The sequence below is a fragment of the Crinia signifera genome, chromosome 8 (genome assembly GCF_055691185.1).
Source record: "Crinia signifera chromosome 8, ASM5569118v1, whole genome shotgun sequence".
Taxonomy (NCBI): domain Eukaryota; kingdom Metazoa; phylum Chordata; class Amphibia; order Anura; family Myobatrachidae; genus Crinia; species Crinia signifera.
The window spans coordinates 61,499,408-61,519,042 of record NC_139224.1 but is presented as its reverse complement, the minus strand read 5'-3'; the positions used below and the strand labels follow the sequence as shown (position 1 = coordinate 61,519,042).

Sequence of the window (19,635 nt, the reverse complement as noted above, 5' to 3'; positions counted from 1 at the left end):
AAGCCAGATGCAGTGCTTGTCCAGTTTCACTGTTTCTGGCAGTGGCTTCCTATTGGAAGTCCTACTTGTCAGTCACAGGCACACAGGGCAGTCCCATGGAGAAGTGTTACCTTACCCTGGGACTGCCAGTCTGAGCCATGATGGGTAGAGAGCCGGACTGTTGTAGGAAGTCCTCCCTGCCTTATCGCTCTTCTATGGGCAGCAGTCGGTGCAGTCATTGAAGCTGGAGTTTTGGGCATGCACAGTCGCACCGCGGTGACTGCACATGCAACAGTCCTGGCAATTGACAGATCCATTGTGCTGGATCCGTGCCTGGGGCTGGCATTTGTCTTTGCTCCAGTAGCAGAGGTAGCAGCTGAAGGGTTGCCGAGAGAGGTGGGGTGGCTACTAAATACCCAGGCCTGGTCTTGCTGGATGGGCCCTGGTCTGACCCCCCCTTCCCCCTCCGTCCCCCCCATGCAGCAGCAGCAGCAGCAAACACTTACAGCATGTGCTGTGTTGGCAGCAGGCTCAGCATGAGCATCTCACTGACAGCATAAAAGCTCATGCTGAACCTGTAAACCTCTGAGCGTCTGATGCTCCCGCCATACTTTTACCCTTAAAGAGACTAAGAAACCCCACCCCTTTAAACATCCTCCCTCCCACCCCTTCCCTTTCCCTCTGCTCCCCTTTCTCCTGAAATAACCAAAACAGAGTCATTTGTTTATGGCGAATTAAAGGTCACATTTATTAATCAGATTACAATATAATCGTAATCGCTTATGTGGCAAAGAAAGCACTGCGGTCCACCAGCCCTCGAACGTAACTGAATCAAGCCGACCGTGGGGGGTTGCCCATGGACCCTTTCTCGCAACTGAAACCGGTAACCGACCTGGGTCCCCAACTTGCCCCCCCCCGACGCCAGGCCTTTGGAGATCTGCACCCCCTTTTTGGGTGCCTCCGCTTCCTGGCGCCACACTTTGGCTGGCCCGCAGGTACTTCCGCGCCCTGTTAAAACGAAGTTTGCTGTAAACAGATCCTTCTTGGATGTTCCTCCTTCTTCGTCCAAGGGTGGGTGGGTGGGACAATCCTTTCTGCCTCACCTGCTGCACTTTCTGACCCTCCCCCTTTACCTGTCCTGTGCTTAAGTATGGGTATACGCCCCCTGGGGAGGGGCCTGCACCCTATAGCCCTCTCCTACCTTCCCCCTTCTTTCCTCCTCCTATCTCTTCCTTACTATCTACTTGCCTCCTATCTAACCCCAGCAATATGATAGGGCACACCTCCTGGCTTTGGGAGCACAGCCTAATAGTTTACGGTCTCTCCCGGCTAGTCGCCTCTCGCTCCTATTAAACCTCTGAGCGTCTGATGCTCCCGCCATACTTTTACCCTTAAAGAGACTAAGAAACCCCACCCCTTTAAACATCCTCCCTCCCACCCCTTCCCTTTCCCTCTGCTCCCCTTTCTCCTGAAATAACCAAAACAGAGTCATTTGTTTATGGCGAATTAAAGGTCACATTTATTAATCAGATTACAATATAATCGTAATCGCTTATGTGGCAAAGAAAGCACTGCGGTCCACCAGCCCTCGAACGTAACTGAATCAAGCCGACCGTGGGGGGTTGCCCATGGACCCTTTCTCGCAACTGAAACCGGTAACCGACCTGGGTCCCCAACTTGCCCCCCCCCGACGCCAGGCCTTTGGAGATCTGCACCCCCTTTTTGGGTGCCTCCGCTTCCTGGCGCCACACTTTGGCTGGCCCGCAGGTACTTCCGCCAACGCTAGGTTCCAAGAACCGCAGCCCGCCACCTTACCGTGACCTTCCCTCACCCTATGACTCAAATATTCAATAACAACCCACTGCACACAATTCACATAAAATTTTGAAACCACAGGAGACCCTCTGCTCGGGTAGGGCGTTAGCTATGCATCAATTCCTACACATCGCTTAAACAGGGTTTTAAATTGGTATACCGTGAGTGGGGACTCGTCCGCGTGCGCCAAGAAGGCCTCAGACCCTCCCTTACCCTCGTTGGCTCTGAGCGCCAAGTGATTACCAATATAATCTTAATCACTTAGGTGGCAAAGAAAGCACTGCGGTCCACCAGCCCTCGAATGTAACTGAATCAAGCCGACCGTGGGGGGGGGGCCCATGGACCCTTTCTCGCAACTAAAACCGGTAACCGACCTGGGTCCCCAACTTGCCCCCACCCCGACGCCAGGCCTTTGGAGATCTGCACCCCCTTTATTGGGTGCCTCCGCTTCCTGGCGCCACACTTTGGCTGGCCCGCAGGTACTTTCGCCAACGCTAGGTTCTCAGAACCGTAGCCTGCCACCTTACCATGACCTTCCCTCACCCTATGACTTAAACCTTCATAACGACCCTCTGCACACAAATTACATAAAATTACCAACCACAGGAGACCCTCCGCTCAGGCAGGGTGTTAGCTATGCATCAATTCCTTTCTCCCAAACCTGATGTGCTTCTTGTAGCTAGCTGAGCACCACCTCCCGATGCATTTATCTCTTTATCCGAACACCCTGCTTTGAACGCTGTGGTGGCTGCACCAATTCTAAACGAGTGCGTACCATACTCCTTTTCCTGCCAACCGTTAGCCTTCACACATCACTTAAGCAGGATTTTAAATTGGTATACCGTGAGTGGGGACTCATCCGTGTGCGCCAAGAAGGCCTCAGACCCTCCGTTACCCTCGTTGGCTCTGAGCGCCAAGTATTATTTTACCAACTTAACGGGGCAGGTCTCTGGGTTGCTTCCTTCCCGCAATGCCACCCATTTTCCTTTGCCTTGTTGGTCTGTCTTAGACCTGTGTATCTTGCAGGCCACCACCGTTCCACTCACTGATACATTGTCCGCCAACATGCCTGACCCCTTGCAAGCTTTTGATGCAGCCACCAGCTTGCTAACCCTAAATGCCCCATGGAATGCCATTGCGAATGCTGCCATGAGCAATGCTGTTTCAAACACCACCTTTGCACATGTCTTTTGCTGCCGCCATGAGCTGCCCCAGCATTGTCTCTGTAATGGGCCGGCTAGAATCAGGTTCCGTTGGGCTCCGCCTGCCCCAACCTTTCATCATTCAGCTGATGGTAAAGCTCTTTGTAATGTCCTCCTCCCCTGCTACTTTTGTAAAGAAAGCAATGGCTGCCAGCGCTACGCTCGCTTGCGCCCTAGACTTCTCGTCTTTGTACCTTCCCCACAGGAATTCTTTTTGCACTTCGCTTTCCCACTTACCCTCCTTCGCTGCTATTTTCTTATGTTTCCCCCATTCCTCCCAAGCTACCCTGTAGCTTCTCCATGTCACAGGCGCTATCAAGTCTTTCACCAGCTTGTTCACGCCATCTTGACAACCTGCCATAAATGAGGTGGACATGTTAAACCTTGCAGCTGCGCATGAGGTGCCGCTTCCCATTTTCCCCTTGAGAGGGCATCCGCTATAATGTTATCTACCCCTGGGACGTGCTTGGCGCGAAAGTTAATGTTGTGCCGCAGGCAAACCAATACCAAATACCTGATCAGATTGATCGCTGGTGGGGAGGAGGCACTCTTCCTGTTGACCGCCTGGACCACCCCCAGGTTGTCACACCAGAAGGATATTTCCTTGTTGGCTAACCAGCTACTCCACAACTCCACCGCTACTGTGATCGGGAACAGCTCTAGCAGCAGCATGTTCCTTGTCAGCCCTGCTCCGACCCAGCTCTGCGGCCACTGCGATGCGCACCATTCTCCCTCGAGATATGCCCCGAATCCCCAAAAACCTTGCTGTGTCGGTGTACAGCTGCAGCCTCTTGCTCGACACAGGCGGTGCCGGCAAGATGCGAATACCCTTGAATTCCCTTAGAATTGTCTCCCACATCAACATGTCTTCTCTGATTTCTGTTGTCAGCTTAATCAGATGATGCGGCTTACTTACCCCTGCTGTGGCCCTTTCCAGCCCATAGGGATAACCCTGCATGTGAAATTCAGTGTCCCCCACAACGATTGGAGCTGTTTTAGTGTAATCTTGTCTGCTCTGGCATGCTCCCCAATCTGCCTCATAATGCCAGCAACCTTGTCCTCTGGTAATCTACGCAGCCTGCTGGTGGTATCTATTTCAATTCCCAGATACGTCAGTTTGTTCATAGGCCCCTCTGTTTTTTCCATTGCTATGGGAACACCAAAATTGTGGAACAGCGCCTGCGTGGATTTTAACAGCCGCTCGCATGTATCAGTGTTCACCTGGCTGACCATTAGAAAGCCATCCACATAGTGCGCAATTGTCCTGCAGCCCGTCCCTGCCTCAACGCACCAGTGCAGGAACGTGCTGAAATATATATATATATATATATTTTTTTTTTAAGAATGCACATGAAATGGCGCAACCCATGGGTAAGCATAGAGCCACATAGTAACTTGCTTTGAACTTTAGTCCCATGAATCCGTGACTATGTAGGTGAAGGGGGAGGAGCCTAAATGCTGATTCGATATCTATCTTCCCCAATTGGGCCCCTACCCCGCAGCTGCGCACTATTCTGAGCGCATCTTTAAAAGACTGGTAAGCGACGCTGCACTGTTGCTTTTCTAAGGCGTCATTCACTGATTTTCCTGCTGGGTAAGACATGTGATGGCTGAGCCTGAGCCTGAATTTCCCGTGACCTGGCCGTTTGGCATGCGCTTTGCACTCTCTGCACTAACACATCTCCGGCTGACCTGCAGCTTCTCCGTGCCGCTGTCACTAATGCTTTCTTCACTATGGCGACTGTAAGGCTCTTGCTACTTTATGCGCATACTAACACAACGTAGAACTCATTCTTGTCAATAAAGAGTACATTTGCATACTACGCTTTCGGCATTGCCGTAGCTCAGCGTCCGTCCAGGTCATGAGCCTGGCCATACCCCCCGATCCTTAGGCATCTGCAGGTGGAAGAGGAAGGGTTGCACTGCGAGGTGACATAAAGCATGTTAGTTTGTACTGTGTGTAAATACGTTGCACCATGCAGCCTCCCAAAACATGAGCAATAATCCTATAATGCCACCTCCCTGCATTCTCCTTTTTTTTTTTTTTTTTTTTATATTTCCTACCCTGCCTCTATCCATATACAAGTGCCTGAATAGCTACCCCCATGGAAATTTGTAGTGTTCCATTAAGCCCCGTTGGCATTAGAATTTTCACTAAGCTTGTTCAGTAAATAGTGCATTACCTTTGTTCTAAATGACCATGACAGAGAACTTGTACTAAGCTTCCAAAGAAGGGGCTGTTATCCCTTGTATTAGCATAAAGGTTATAATATGTTGCCACCACATTGCTGGCAGGTGCACTGCACATAGTTCTCCTTGCACCCTTCTGATTCCTATACATAATGTGATCTACACCCTGCTCATGCTATTGCGCCTATGACTGTTTTCCACCCATGTTACACAAAATGCCTTAGATTTTGCTGTGATTATTCTGCTTTGTTTATTCCATTTCCAAATTTCCAGCACATTCTAGCCCCTGTGCCCTAATTATATTCATTACTTCTTATACAATTGCATGAATTGACTTAACAGAATTCTAACATCACAGGATTTTGTATAAAGCAGCAGATTAACCCAGCGCTTTTCAGGAAGTAACGTAAGGTTGCTCTGGCCTAGCCAAAGTATAACAGTCTAATATGCAGTAAAATGCTTATCATGCACAAACGTAATAAATTCAATTATTGATATCCTGTATACTATTATTATTGTACATACTAATTTGTATGTGACACCATATTATATTACTGACTGCAGCTTAATCTAACCTGATACAATATATCATTCCCCCATTCAGCAACATACTTATAATACTGTCTATTAATACCCCTATGATGCCTTACACGCTGAAAATTGCACTATATAATGAATTTTCCTGCATTATATTAACTTTAAATAAAAATAAATAATAATAAAAAAAAAAACATGCATTCCCATATTTGCATTCTGCCTATCTAAACATATGCTTTGTCATATCCTAATAACACTTTATGCAATATTGTATTATGTTACCGAAAACTGTATGTAATTCCCCTAGTACATATGATAAGAAACAACTCAGCTCTACCAATGCTCATCTATAATCACACATTTCATATTATTGCCCGAATTCTGCATTTGTTTATCATTGCTAGGCAGCCTGCTGACTCCATTGTATGCCCTGCCTGGTGGGAGGGGTAGGTAAAGGTATTGTATATGCCATGTAAACAAGCCCTCAGTAATATAATTAGGGGGAGGGGGGATGGGACTTGTTTCTAACTTGCCTGAATTGGGCCTAATTCTATGCTGTTTTCCTGAAGGCTGCAGCGACTAGAGTATAATAATAAATCCCTAAGTACTCATTTTTTGGCCTTAAACTAGAAGTGTGCATTTAAATAACTTCTGCACTGAATCCCAACTGTACTGTTAGGTTATAGGTGTAAGACTCTATTAGGTGCTTTTATTCCTTAGGGGAAAGTTGCTCAGCATAATATAAAACATGTGATAAAATTCTATCTGCATTAAAGATTGAATTCATAAAATTACAGAGACATTGGGAGTTTGTAACAGCAGATTGCAGCAGGGTAGCAGGGTGCCGAATATGGAATTAAGTAAAAGAATAAGAAGGAATACTTATCAGAATATTTCTGTATCATTCCTCTGCTGCCTCCTGGATGTTCTTGCTGGACAATCCTTTCTGCCTCACCTGCTGCACTTTCTGACCCTCCCCCTTTACCTGTCCTGTGCTTAAGTATGGGTATACGCCCCCTGGGGAGGGGCCTGCACCCTATAGCCCTCTCCTACCTTCCCCCTTCTTTCCTCCTCCTATCTCTTCCTTACTATCTACTTGCCTCCTATCTAACCCCAGCAATATGATAGGGCACACCTCCTGGCTTTGGGAGCACAGCCTAATAGTTTACGGTCTCTCCCGGCTAGTCGCCTCTCGCTCCTATTTGTCAGCGCAGCACATGCTGTAAGTGTGTGCTTTCTGCTGGGGGGGGGGGGGGAGGCAAAATCCCCCCCCCCCCACCCACCCCACCCCCACCCTCAACTTTAGAGAGTTTTTTATGCACTCTAAACATTTTGGGGAGTGGCCTAATCGCAGAAGGTGGCCACGCCCCCGTGATTAGGCCACATCCCAAAATTTAACCAGGGCACGGCATACCTCTCGGCAGCCCTGAGCAGCTGCCCCCCCCCCCCCTCCTCCCCTCCTGCCAATTGAAAGTAGGAGCTTCCGCATGCTATGGCTATCACAATTTTTTTTTACCAGTGATATCACATGAGATATATTCTGCACTACAAATAATAGTGAACTGGTATTTGGTATCAAATAGTAGTCCAGTTTAGTTAAGTTACTGTATACTGTTCAAGTATAGTGTTCAAGATTGCTATTTATTATAGTTCAGGATTTTTTGTTTTGTTTTGTAATTGATGCCATCAGTTTGTGGAATAAAACTTTACGGAATATGTGCAGAAAATAAAGTGAAAATCAGGTATGCTTATGATGAATAGGAAATATTGCTGATATTTATAGTACCATATCATCATCGTTATCCAATCTAAGAAGGTGTGACAGAACAAAGTCAGTGTAAAGCCATGTAATTGGCTAATGGCCAATTTTGACTAAATCAATTGTGGCTAAGTGCACTAAGCGATTTTGACTATGTGTGTATTTGGCCATAGGCCAAACACACACAGACAGTGGCTTAGTCAAACTTGCCTTGCCTGCACTGCCTACATCGTCAGGCGATAGCATTGCTGCGGAGTAAAAGCAGTGTACACACGGGGTGATTTTGTGTACCTAGCTTGACAATTTTGACTATATACTTAAAATTGTCTTGCTCATTGTACTGTGTGTACACCTCTTAAAGCATAAGTTCAGTGACGTTGAGCCCATAATTTGTTTCTCTTCTGTTACAAAAGCAATACTGCAATATATCTCATTTTAACTACTACTACAAACAAGATTGAGGTTTCTTCACTAGTTACAGATGAGGTTCTTGACCTAGAATGGTGACTACAGGCTTTGTCTTTTGTGTCTCATTATGTAGTGGTTCACAAATTTGATTATGTGTTTGCGGAGAATGGGACAGTTCAGTATAAGGATGGCCAACTGCTTTCAAGACAAGTAAGACTCGAAAACATGTTTTGTCTGTTAGCATAAGTCTTAAATACAATAGTGTGTATTGTAACTAAAGTGTTATTTGTTAGATTACAATATCCTTATATTAAGCAGAGCTTTTAAAAAGATTTTGTAATTATTAACATCAGTCCCTGCACCACCGGAGCTTACATTCTGAATTCCCTACTGCCCAAATGCACATGCCAGAGTCCAGTATTTGTCAGAAGCTAATTGTTCTAACAGTATTTGGATGTAAGGGATACAGCTAAGGGAAACATGGAGGGGACATACAAACTCCACACAAAGATAAACTGCAGGCACTAAATTTAGGGGTATAAAAGTGGAAGTTTGATCTCCATTTAAATCTAAAAATACAAAACCGCAATAGCAACACTAAATAAATACATGTTATCACTTATGCATCAATTTAGCTTACAATCTTATACTTTGAAAATATATTTAAAAACTAATGAGCTGCATTTATTGTTGAGAATGGAGTGTGCTACTACTGTGCAGACTCCATGTTGCTGTCCCTCCAGGGAGGCGTTCAAATAATGTTTGAGTCTGATCAGATAACTAACCTGTTATTGGGTCCCACGAATGAACTCATAGGTCTGGAAACTTATTCCGTATTCTATGTAGTGATGGGCAAAACGGGTCACTAACGAGAGCTGGGATCCAACAGATCAGTCAGTGAAAAGATCTGTATCTTTTAGGCGGATCGATGGTTCACTTTGAAAGAAGGGGTAATTGATAATAACGGAGCATTTGTTTTACAATCATTTATTGCCAATTTTTTTTTTACTTTTATTTTTTTTTTTTTTAAACAGTGAGCTGAACATACATAACCGAGTAAAACACTGATCGATGGCTGGGTGCAGAATTGCCATCGATGGCAACCATCGATGGCGTCTGCACCGATGGCCATCCCTAGCAGCAGCAGCAGCCTTGTTATTCTTTCTTTTACTTGCATTCGCAGCACTGAACTCAGTCTCCAGAGTTAGTACATCTCAGCTGCCACAGGTGGCAGTGATAAACTCAGGCAAATGCATTCTAATAAAAAACGACACTGAAAGTAAAAGAACGACGGATCACCTTTTTGGGATCGCAGCTCCCTCAGTGTTTTATGGGATCCGTTCAAAAGAACCGCTTCGTTCGCAAACGACCCATCTCTAATTCTATGGGTTAATGCCCGACAGAAGTGTTATTTATGGGGCAAGAGAAAGGGTCTCTTATTGTATAGCCCCAGATGGTATAGAGCCTACACCCGTTTTTCACGTCCGTATTTAATGGGGCTAATTGAATTATTCCCATTGTCTGAGTAGTTCAGAGCAAATGCATGTTTGAGCACAACAAAAGCATGTCCAGTGCATTCCACACATATTGACATATGATTTGTTTTCCAAGGCCATCCAAAATCACCTTGGGGAGGAACTGCTTCAAGAGCTCATTAACTTCTGCCTCTGTTATATAGCAAGGCTCAAGCTGCCAAAGAAAAGGTACAGTAAGTAGCAGCATGCACTTTGTTGCCAACAGTGGCGTAACTTCATCCCAGTTGCAGGCAAGATAAAAAAATCTCCCCCCCTTATAAAAAAAATGATTAGTATTTTAAACAACGTATCCAAGGCTTCCAGTGCCCACTGCTGCTCCTGTTGCCCCCTGTTATAGCCAGTGATATCGCTTCACCTTCCACACTGCGCTCTGTTTCCCATTTGGCAGCTCCTCAGGCACAACGCAGCTTGCTGAGCAGTGTGCCAAATCTAGGGCACAGAGGGGGAGTGCCAATCAGCATGAGCTCGGTGCTACCCCTCTGTATTCTAGACTCAGCGCCCTGATCGGCAGGCTGCACTGTGACTGACTGAGGAGTAGCTGTCTGGAAAACATAGCGCAATGTGGAGGGGGTGCTTCAGCCGGGCAAAGTTGGGGGACATTGGAACAGCCAAGTGCACTCATCAGGACTGAAGCCTGATGGAAACGGACTCTGTTGCCACCATGAGACCCGCCCCTTGTTGCCAGTCTGCTGACTCTAGATTGCAATATGTTTAAGGCTATATTTTCTGAAAAAGCAAGAAATTGGTTGAAATTTTGAACTATAGATAATAATGCTAGATAGAAAGGGCACATTCATTTGAGACCTTTAAAAATAAAGTTAATTAAAAAGCTAAATGGCTGAATACTTAAATATATGACTCAATTTATTAATTTCTAAAACCATTTAAATGATTTCTTCCTGTTTGTGGAACTAGTTATTAGAATAAAAAATTGGACTAAAGAAAACAGTGCTGGTACTGCCTACCCCTATGTGCCGTCATAAAAAACACTGCTAATATGCTCAATTCTTATATTCTGTGGAAGGAATTATTCTGCATTATATTCTGCATGGAATTGCTCATTATTAATTATTTATATTCTACTCTCACGCTTGTGGATCTGCAGGGGAACATTCATTGAATTTCGCAATGGAATGTTGAACATCTCGCCCATTGGCCGTAGCTGCAATCAGGATGAGAGGATTGAATTCAATGAGTTAGATAAGGTATAATATATGTTATTACACTGCAGAACTATTTATTTACATTTTATAATGAAATATAAAACATTCATGAGCGGTCAGATTATTCCAAGGTCGTCTTTTTTTTTTTTTTTTGTGTATTATTCAATGCAGGGGGAAAACCACTGCTGTATCTGTATTTTTGTGTGTCAAAGGCCTGTGTTCCTAGGAAATTGGCCACACAATAAGGGGTGTTCCCTCAAAATGAAATTACAGGGGAGGAAGAGGGTGATGTAGAGGATGATGGAGAGAGGCAGTGTTTGACATGTAGAGAGTGACAGGAGAGAGAGGTGACCGAGAGATAGTGGGAGATGGAAAAGTAGTGGGTGACATGAATGGGTGATGGAGAATGGTAGTGGGTGATAAAGAGTAGGCGAGGGGGAGAGGTACTAAGTGACAGGGAGGGAATGACCGAGGCAGCGGGTGACATGGAGATGCAAAGGGTGTCAGGGAGAGGGAGTGTTTGACAGAAAGAGGCAGTGGGTGACTTGGAAGGAGGGGTGACCAGAAGATAGTGGATTACTAGGGAGGCAGTGAGTGACAGAGTTAGTAGAGTTAGGAAGAGGCATGGGTAACAGGGAGAAGTAATGGTGACATGGAGGCAGCAAGTGAATAAGCCAGTGGGTTACAAGGAGAGGGTGACCGGGAGAGGCAGTGGGTGACAGAGAGATTGAGTGACAGGATGGGCCAATATGAAGGGGGAGATAGTGGGGAAGCAGTGGATGACAGGGAAAATGTGGGTATTGTGACATGGAGGTAGCATGTGACAGATGCAGAGGTGACATGGATGCAGTGGGTGACAGAGGCAGAGGTAACAGAGAGACAGTTGCTGACAGAGGCAGATGTAACAGGGAAAGACAGTGGGTGACATGAAGGCAGGTGGAGAGAGAAGCAGTGGTGACATGGAGGCAGTGGGTGGCAGAGGCAGGGGTGACAAGGAGGCAGTGAGTAACATACAGTATTGTGCACAATGGTGTCCCCACAGGGGCTGATTAGACTACTGCCCTCTGGGTTCTCTGTGCAAGAATGGTAGCAGATGATGGGCACTAGGGGGATGTAGACAGCCAGGGTAGCTGCCAGGAGATGTAGGCAGTAGCAGCGGCAGCAGCTGGCGGGTGATATGCACCGCACCGGTAGGAGAAGCAGGCAGATCCATCTGCCCCTGTCTTTCGGTGTTTATGATGTGTGTAAAGCTCCTGGTTTAATGCCCAGAGTGGTGATTTTTTTTTTTCATGCAGTAAACCCACATTAAGTGCATCCTCTGGGGTTGCTGAGCACAAAGAGGGATATCAAGAAATCTCCCGGGTGGGGCACAGCCTTCTAGTACAGAATAGTAACTCTGTTAAAACTCAATTTTAATGTTTAAAAGGGGGTCTGTTTAATCAGACCTGAATGACATTGGACAAAGGGCCTTATTCTAGTTCACTCTTTCTGACAAAATCCTTCTTAGATGGACAAAACCATGTGCACTGCAGGTGGGGCAGATGTAACTTGTGCAGAGAGAATTAGATTTGGGTGGGGATATACTTCAAAGTGAGATCTATATTACAGTGTAAAAATAAAGCAGCCAGTATTTACCCTGCACAGAAACAAAATAACTCACCCAAATCGAATTCTCTCTGCACATTTTACATCTGCCCCCCTGCAGTGCACATGGTTTTGTCCATCTAAGAAGGATTTTGTCAGAAAGAGTGGACTAGAATAAGGCCCAAAGACAAAACAACATTAAACATACATAACGTTCCCACTTTTATCTGAATTGATCGTGTGGGGGATAATTACATCACTAGTCGTGAGAGAGCAGTGAAATATCCGCTTTCCTTTCTGTCTCAAAAAGTATAAAGAGAGATATTTATTAAATAAGAGCTGTTAGGGTTAATAAACAATCTTCATAATGGTGATACAGACAACTTGCCTCAGATTGCTACATGTAACAGTGTAATCCTATAATAACATCCAGTCAATACATTGTAGCTGCTGCAAGGGTTTTGAAGTAAAGTTAAGAGAGGATAGAAAAATGAAAATTATACTTGAGATGGATTTTACTCAAAGAGTGGCTGCTGCCTCCGCATGTGGTAATATTCAGTGAATGTGTAGTTGAGCGGACCCTAGGAGTGTCACAAGTATAGGGATAGAGAAAAAGAGAGGTTTCTGCTGTTGCCAGGGGTAACCAATTCGATCCTGTTGTGCATGAAACAGTGCAGAGTCAGAATTGGGGTCTCTGGGAATGAGAGAACCAATAGTAGTAGTAGTAGTAAATAGATGAAATACAAATCACTATGGTTCCTTGGTGTATGCTGCTGCCCGTTGTATACAGTAATGACCGTAGTGAACAACGGGTGAGCGATAACACCCTGGTAGTGAGGTATATAAAGAAGTATTTCAGGTGCGTTTTGGCATGTGGTCCTCAAATGTTCCCACTTGGATATTTCTTTCGAATCTACTTGCCCTACTCCCTGGGAGCACCTCCACAACCATATAACAAATTATTAAGTCATTTTGTTGTACGGAGCATGCCCTCATCTTTCATGACAAATTAATCCTGTGCCCCAGGCCCACTTCCCCACTTCCCCCCTTTTTTCTCTAACCATTATAATTTTTAGCTATATGCAAGACAGAGGGGGTTTGCAGGTGCACTATGCACTCATTGCTGCTAACATGTATTCCTTTTATAATTCATTTATGAGGTTGTTATGAGGTTACCTGCCCACCAACGTTAAGGTCACCTCTTTAGAGCAGGTCCCTAGCACTATGGGGTTCATGCCTGGGGTGGAGGGCACCCCCAAACCAGTCCAGCAAAACCACCCCAGGGCATCACATAAATAAAATCTTTTTTTTTTTTTTGTGTAGTGCACGTATAGCATATATACTGTCAGAAGGTGTGTGTGTGTGTGTGTGTGTGTGTGTGTGTGTGTAGTGCACATACAGCATATATACTGTCAGAAGGTGTGTGTGTGTGTGTGTGTGTGTAGTGCACCCATAGTATATATACTGTCAGAAGTTGTGTGTGTGATTATTCTGCGCCCAAGCTGCGCATTAAAGACTAATAAAAAAAATATTTTGCTCTTATTTAAATTTAATTAAAAAAAATGGAGAACAAACAGCTTGTACCAAATACTCCCGCACCAGCTGTTGACATCATTCATGGGGCAGTATTCAATGAGAAAAGTTCTCCGTGTTTTGTGGAGAATTTGTGCTTTGTTCGCCTTGGATGGAGCATTTTGCTCTCCAAAAGCGAGCAACCCTATTCAATGTGAAATATTCTCCGTCTTTTTAAGTGATTTTCTCCGTCTCTCTCCGTGTAGAAATTCTCCATCTTTTGATGGAGAGCTGGAATGTGAACTTTTGAACGTAAAGGTTTTTTTTTAAAATTTTGGTGTAAAAAAATCAGGTTTTTTTTTCCTGTGAAGGGGCATGTTATTTTTATTCATGTGCTTATAGCACATGAATATATATTTAATTTAAAAAAAAAAATATTTTTTTACATTTTTTTTTTTTTTTTACACAGTGCAGCCAGCAGGGGGCCCGAGCGCTCGAGCCGCTCATTAGATATTCATATATTCACTGCAGCCGAACGTAACTATGCACGAACGGTGCAGTGAATACTGGGTCCCCCGCTGGCTATAGGGGGGTGCAGCCTGGGTCCTGGAGAGCCCCCCTCCCCTCCACAGTCCTCTGGAGCAGCCAGGGAGACTTTAATCTCTCTGGCTGCTTCCGGCTCCCTGAAAGCTCCCTGCTCCCTGCAGGGGTTAAGACTCGCCGCGAGTGGCGGCGAGTCTTAACCACATTGAATAGAGGGAGCAGGAGTGGCAGCGAGCCCTCCGGAACACGGAGAGTGCATGGAGAGCTAAATAAAACGCTCTCCATGCACGGAGAACTTTTTCATTGAATACTGCCCATGGTGATGAATATGGTACTACTACTAATAATACTAACTCTGTGACTGATGCTCATCCTCAAACCGGGCAAGGAGAGTTACCCCAAAAAGTTTAGATGGGTGTCCTCCTGTCCTCTCCTGTTTATGTCTCATCAATTCCTTCTTCTTCATGACACATCATTGAATCTCCCTTCTTGGTGAAAAGGATGAAATCTTTTCCAATTCTCATAGAACCAGATTTTAAACCACATACTGCCCAATTTGAATAGACTCAGGAGTTCTTTTAGCAGAACGTCCAAACTGAATAACGCTTGCAGCTTCACTTGGATCCATTCCTGCTCCATCATTAAGAGAGCAAAGCATAAAACCACCTCTCAAGTCTTCCTTTGGCACTGTGAAGATATCAATCCTTGTGGCATCAGCATCTCTTGCATTGTCAACTAATTCACACAGGAACTCATGTGCTGTGGAATAAGTTTGTAGATATTCAAAGGTCAATTGTGCATGATTTAAACTGCTATAATTAGTAAACGCCATGATTCCAGACGTTCCTGCTGAGATGTCAAAAATAAACTATTGTAGGTTTTGCCTTGTAACTGAGTAGAGGGGGGTGTCTGCAAGAAGCAGACCAAAAGACAAATGTGCCTTTTTGGGCGCACTCTTAATAATATGAATTTGATATGATTATTGCATTAAAACATCACTTTTAATCAACTTCTTGCACTAAAAGACTGTGAGCATTCATCACTTTACGATCAATCGTTTGATGAATTTTCAATTTAATTATAGGTCGAAAAATAAGACATCACATATAACATAGAGATAAGACATGGACAAACAAACTATAAAAGACATGCTGTACCGATGGCTATGTCTGGTTGTGATATTAATTGCCTCAGCAAGATATCGTTTTTATCTGTATTGTTATCAACAAATTTTATAAAATTAAACGCCTCAGCCAATTATCAACTGATGGCTCAGCCGCTCAAACTCTGACCATCTCTCATGCTCCTCAATTGAAACATCAGGTTATGCACTGCCCCTTATGATCAGGTAGACAAGAGAAAATACAAAAGAAAATCCTCGTCTGGTAGTTGAGGATGGGGAAAAGAATTGGGAGAAGGAAAAGTAACCCCAGTGAACAGTACTCCTACAACCGGTGGCTCCTGAGTGTCTACTGTTCAATCACCCGTCTGAGTTACCCACCAGTCAGGTCGCCAGGAGTCTCCTCTCTGGTTAGTGAACTGGCCCCATCAAGGCATCGCTGGAATCTGGCCTATGTGGGGATATAAGGGTAACCTGTTGGACTGAGTGTTGAATGTGAGTGTCAGGTTGGTTGTTATATGGGAGTTAATTAAAGTACACTTCTGCTGTCCAATTCAGCTTCGGGAGTCACCTTGGTGCTATTCAGTATTGCAAGGAGACACCACGGGCTGAATGGATGAGAGAGTGTTATAGAAAAGGTGAATCCCAGTAACAGATTGTCTGTTGACCATTAAATGGGACTTCTGCTTTCAGAGATCTGCAAGCATCGAATCACTGATGAGAGAGCCCCAAATAAATGGATACCTTACTGACATTAGAAAAGGCATTAGAATTAGGAGTAGGAATATGATAGCAGAGGAAAAGCGATAAAGATTTAGGCAAACATAATAATCTATAGATGTTTATATATTGGAATACACTGGGTGGCTGAAATCCAGCGTCACTCTGAATATCCCAGTGTGTACCAAGTCGCAATCAATCTGTTAATAGTCCTCTAATCAAATAAATTGTCTCCTGAAAGGGTGCAACAGATTTATTCCTTATTGTACAGGGCAGTCAAATTACCATAATGTTAAATCACTACTTCGGTTTGCTAGGTAGCTTTTATCTAAAATGGATACAGTGTGAATTCTAAACTTATACTAAACATTATTAGCATTGACACATGATATTGTTACAATTCTGCAATGCTGGATTGACACTCTATACCCTCAGTCTATTAAATAGGAGGTCAAAGGTGCTCATTAATATATCGACTGACAGTAATGTGGGTTAATATCCAGTATTGTAAATTCAGCTGTATCCACACAAATTTGAACACATACAAGAGACTTTTTGTGATTTGCTATAAAAAAAAATATATATATTCAAGTCAAGAGCTACAGAATAAATGACGGTTAGCAAAAAAAAAAAAAATAAGCGTGAAGTTATTGACAATTCCAGCTCACTTATTGAGGAATTGCGCTGCCCGCCATCTCCCAAGAAAATTTGCAAAACATGTAACTGTAAATACAGGCATAAATCAAATCTATATCAGAAAATAACTTATACCTATAGAGATAGCCGTTAGTATCTGCCAATTCTCAGGTGCATGGCACATTTGTCTTTTGGTCTGCTTCTTGCAGACACCCCCCTCTACTCAGTTACAAATACTGAATGTGTTGGGCGCACCACCAATCCACGACTACTCTAATTTATTATTAGTAGTCGAATATATTGGTTTTACTTATGTTTTCCAGATATACATAAAATCAATCTATTAGTCTGTGCGGATCCATACCCCCCTTTTAGGTTTTGCCTTGTGCAAACCACAAATAAAGGACGATTCCAAATACTTATTTTAGCACCTCGCTTAATGTTTTTCTCTTAATTAGTGCTTATTGCTGGTGTGTGAAGCCATGAGCATAGAGTAGTCACCAACAACCAGAATCGCATAATCTACATGTCCTGCGTTCTCTCTCCGGGTCAATCTTTTACAATGAAATTAGGCACATTGGGAAATATTTGTCAAGCAACTATTGCTCCCCGTTATTGTATCTCTCGTTGACCATGCCACCCTCCTAGCACCTGCGGCCGCCGGGCTGCATAGTTCTGCTCCCCATAGCCAATTTGCCCAGAGTATTTCTCTATCCCTCAGCTTCCGGCGCAGTTCCCGCCTGTTCCGCAGTGTACCCTGCCTGCCTGCTGCAGCCGCCGCCCGGATCGTGCATGTGATAATCACACAGTTGAGCAATGAGATTTTTATATGGATCACTTTTTGTTATTATATGAATGATGCACTATTTTTTTTGGATCATTGCTTCTTTTATTGTGGGTGGGCAATTCCATCTTGCACCTCTTTTGCCATTATGTTTTTTTGGGGCCTAGTTTATTTTTATTTTTTTAGCCGGCTTATTGGGTATTAAACTGATAAAAACAGTTACACACTTGCAGAACAAGTCGGTGCTGCACAAAACGCCCACTGCTCTTCGGCTGCACATCGTAAATATGATCAAGGCAGATAGGGGTCTCAATGGGTGTTAAACTAGCATGTACAATTAGGAAGGAAGCCCCCGGTTTCTGACCCGGTATACAGCTCCAACCCAGTGGTAAAAGTGGTCCTAGAGAGGTGGGGGAACTCTTCCATCTGCCATCCAATTACCCCCCTCCACCCATTAGGCAATGTATTGAGAGACGACTGGTAATAATCACACAGTTGAGCAATCAGATTATTATATGGATCGCTTTGTGCCACTTGTGTGGCTTAGCATAGTTATCCAACTACCTTGGTGCAACCTTTTGCCCTAAAAACAATATTGTGAGGTGTAAAGTGGTCAAAATTGTCTGGAAAGGGCTGTAAATTTATGTTATTGAGGTTAATATTACTCTAGGGACAAAAAAAACCCCGCAAAAATTACGTGATTTGGGTGTTTTTTTTACCATTTTTCGACAAAGCCAAATCCAAATCTCGGTGATGAATCCAAATCTTCAGCCTAGGCGCTCATCTCTAGTTTTAGTTCATGAATGAGAAAGCTATGATTAACCGTTGTGTTAATCCGCTTTCTCATTCACCCTAGATAAGCTCATTTATCTAAAACCTGTGAACACTGCCACCTTAGTACTAATTCATGTACTGTGTTGGTGATTGTCTTACCTTTAAAAGCCATAAGGTAGTTGGCAGATGAGCTCTAAACCAGAGAAAATCACATGTTCATTTTACCTATGATGTGTCAGTAGTTGCCAAGTTCTTAAGAGATCAATTGTTAGTGTAAGACTTGCAGTGAAGTCCCTTGGCGATGGGCTGCAAGCTTAAATGCATTGATCAATTCATGAACTAAAACCCCATTATTTATTTGATTATTTGCATATTAAGGTGAGATTATTATGGTGAGTGTTGAGCCCCTGTATCTGTATTTATTATTCCCAACCTGGGAATGGTGAGTGCTGTTTGGCAAGTGCGGTGGTATCCAGTATGTATGTATGTATGTATGTATGTATGTATGTATGTATGTATGTATGTATGTATGTATATATGTTTGCGTATATATATATATAACAATACAATATCACTAGGTACTTGCGCTGGATATGGGGCGGTCGCTATTAACACTAGATCCCCTACTAGAGGGATCCACACAATCCAATACACAACCCAATAGTGTTATTAAGCGCCCATGTACAATTCAACAATACAATGTATTCAGTCTTTCCACTCAATGTAGAATTATCATCAACCAGGACTTCTTTCAAATATAAAACATTTATTAAAAAAATATGTATAAAAAAGGTAATACACTTGGAATTAGAAGAATTTTCGTGGAATAGGGATCATACCCCTTGTTCTTGGTATGATCCCTATTCCACGAAAATTCTTCTACAAAAAAAAAAACCTACTTGGGTGTAATAATTACACATAAACAACAAATATACATCTCTGGTGAGACATTACATATCACAATTGGATCGATGGCACTGGTGGTATAGTCAATTCAGAATGAAAGGCCCAACGCGTTTCGTCATATTCATGACTTCATCAGGGGCAGTGGAACAATTGAAACAACTGCAAATCATAATACAAACAATAAATGAATGATAATTCAGAAAATATAACTGTACATACCAGTCAATACATTTTTTTTTTTTTGGCAAAATACACTTGAAGGCAAAAAAACTCCATTGTAAGTATTGCCCCTATGGGATTTTGATTCTTTCTTTTTTGCTGAACTTACATAGAATATAAGCTGGGACCTTTTGCCCCTGGACTTCTGTCAAAATGATATTATATATATATATATATATATATATATATATATATATATATATATATATATATATATATATATATATATATATATATATATTCATTTTG

General features: G+C 43.5%; 1 protein-coding gene across 1 annotated transcript in view; it reads left to right on the top strand.

Moving 5' to 3' along the window:
• PMM1 (phosphomannomutase 1) overlaps positions 1-19,635 on the top strand; it is a 66,085-nt gene that overhangs the window by 22,204 nt on the left and 24,246 nt on the right. Inside the window, exons 3-5 of the mRNA XM_083156554.1 lie at positions 8,024-8,100; positions 9,502-9,593; positions 10,531-10,630. Coding sequence (XP_083012680.1) covers positions 8,024-8,100; positions 9,502-9,593; positions 10,531-10,630 — 269 coding nt within the window. The remainder of the gene's footprint in view (positions 1-8,023; positions 8,101-9,501; positions 9,594-10,530; positions 10,631-19,635) is intronic.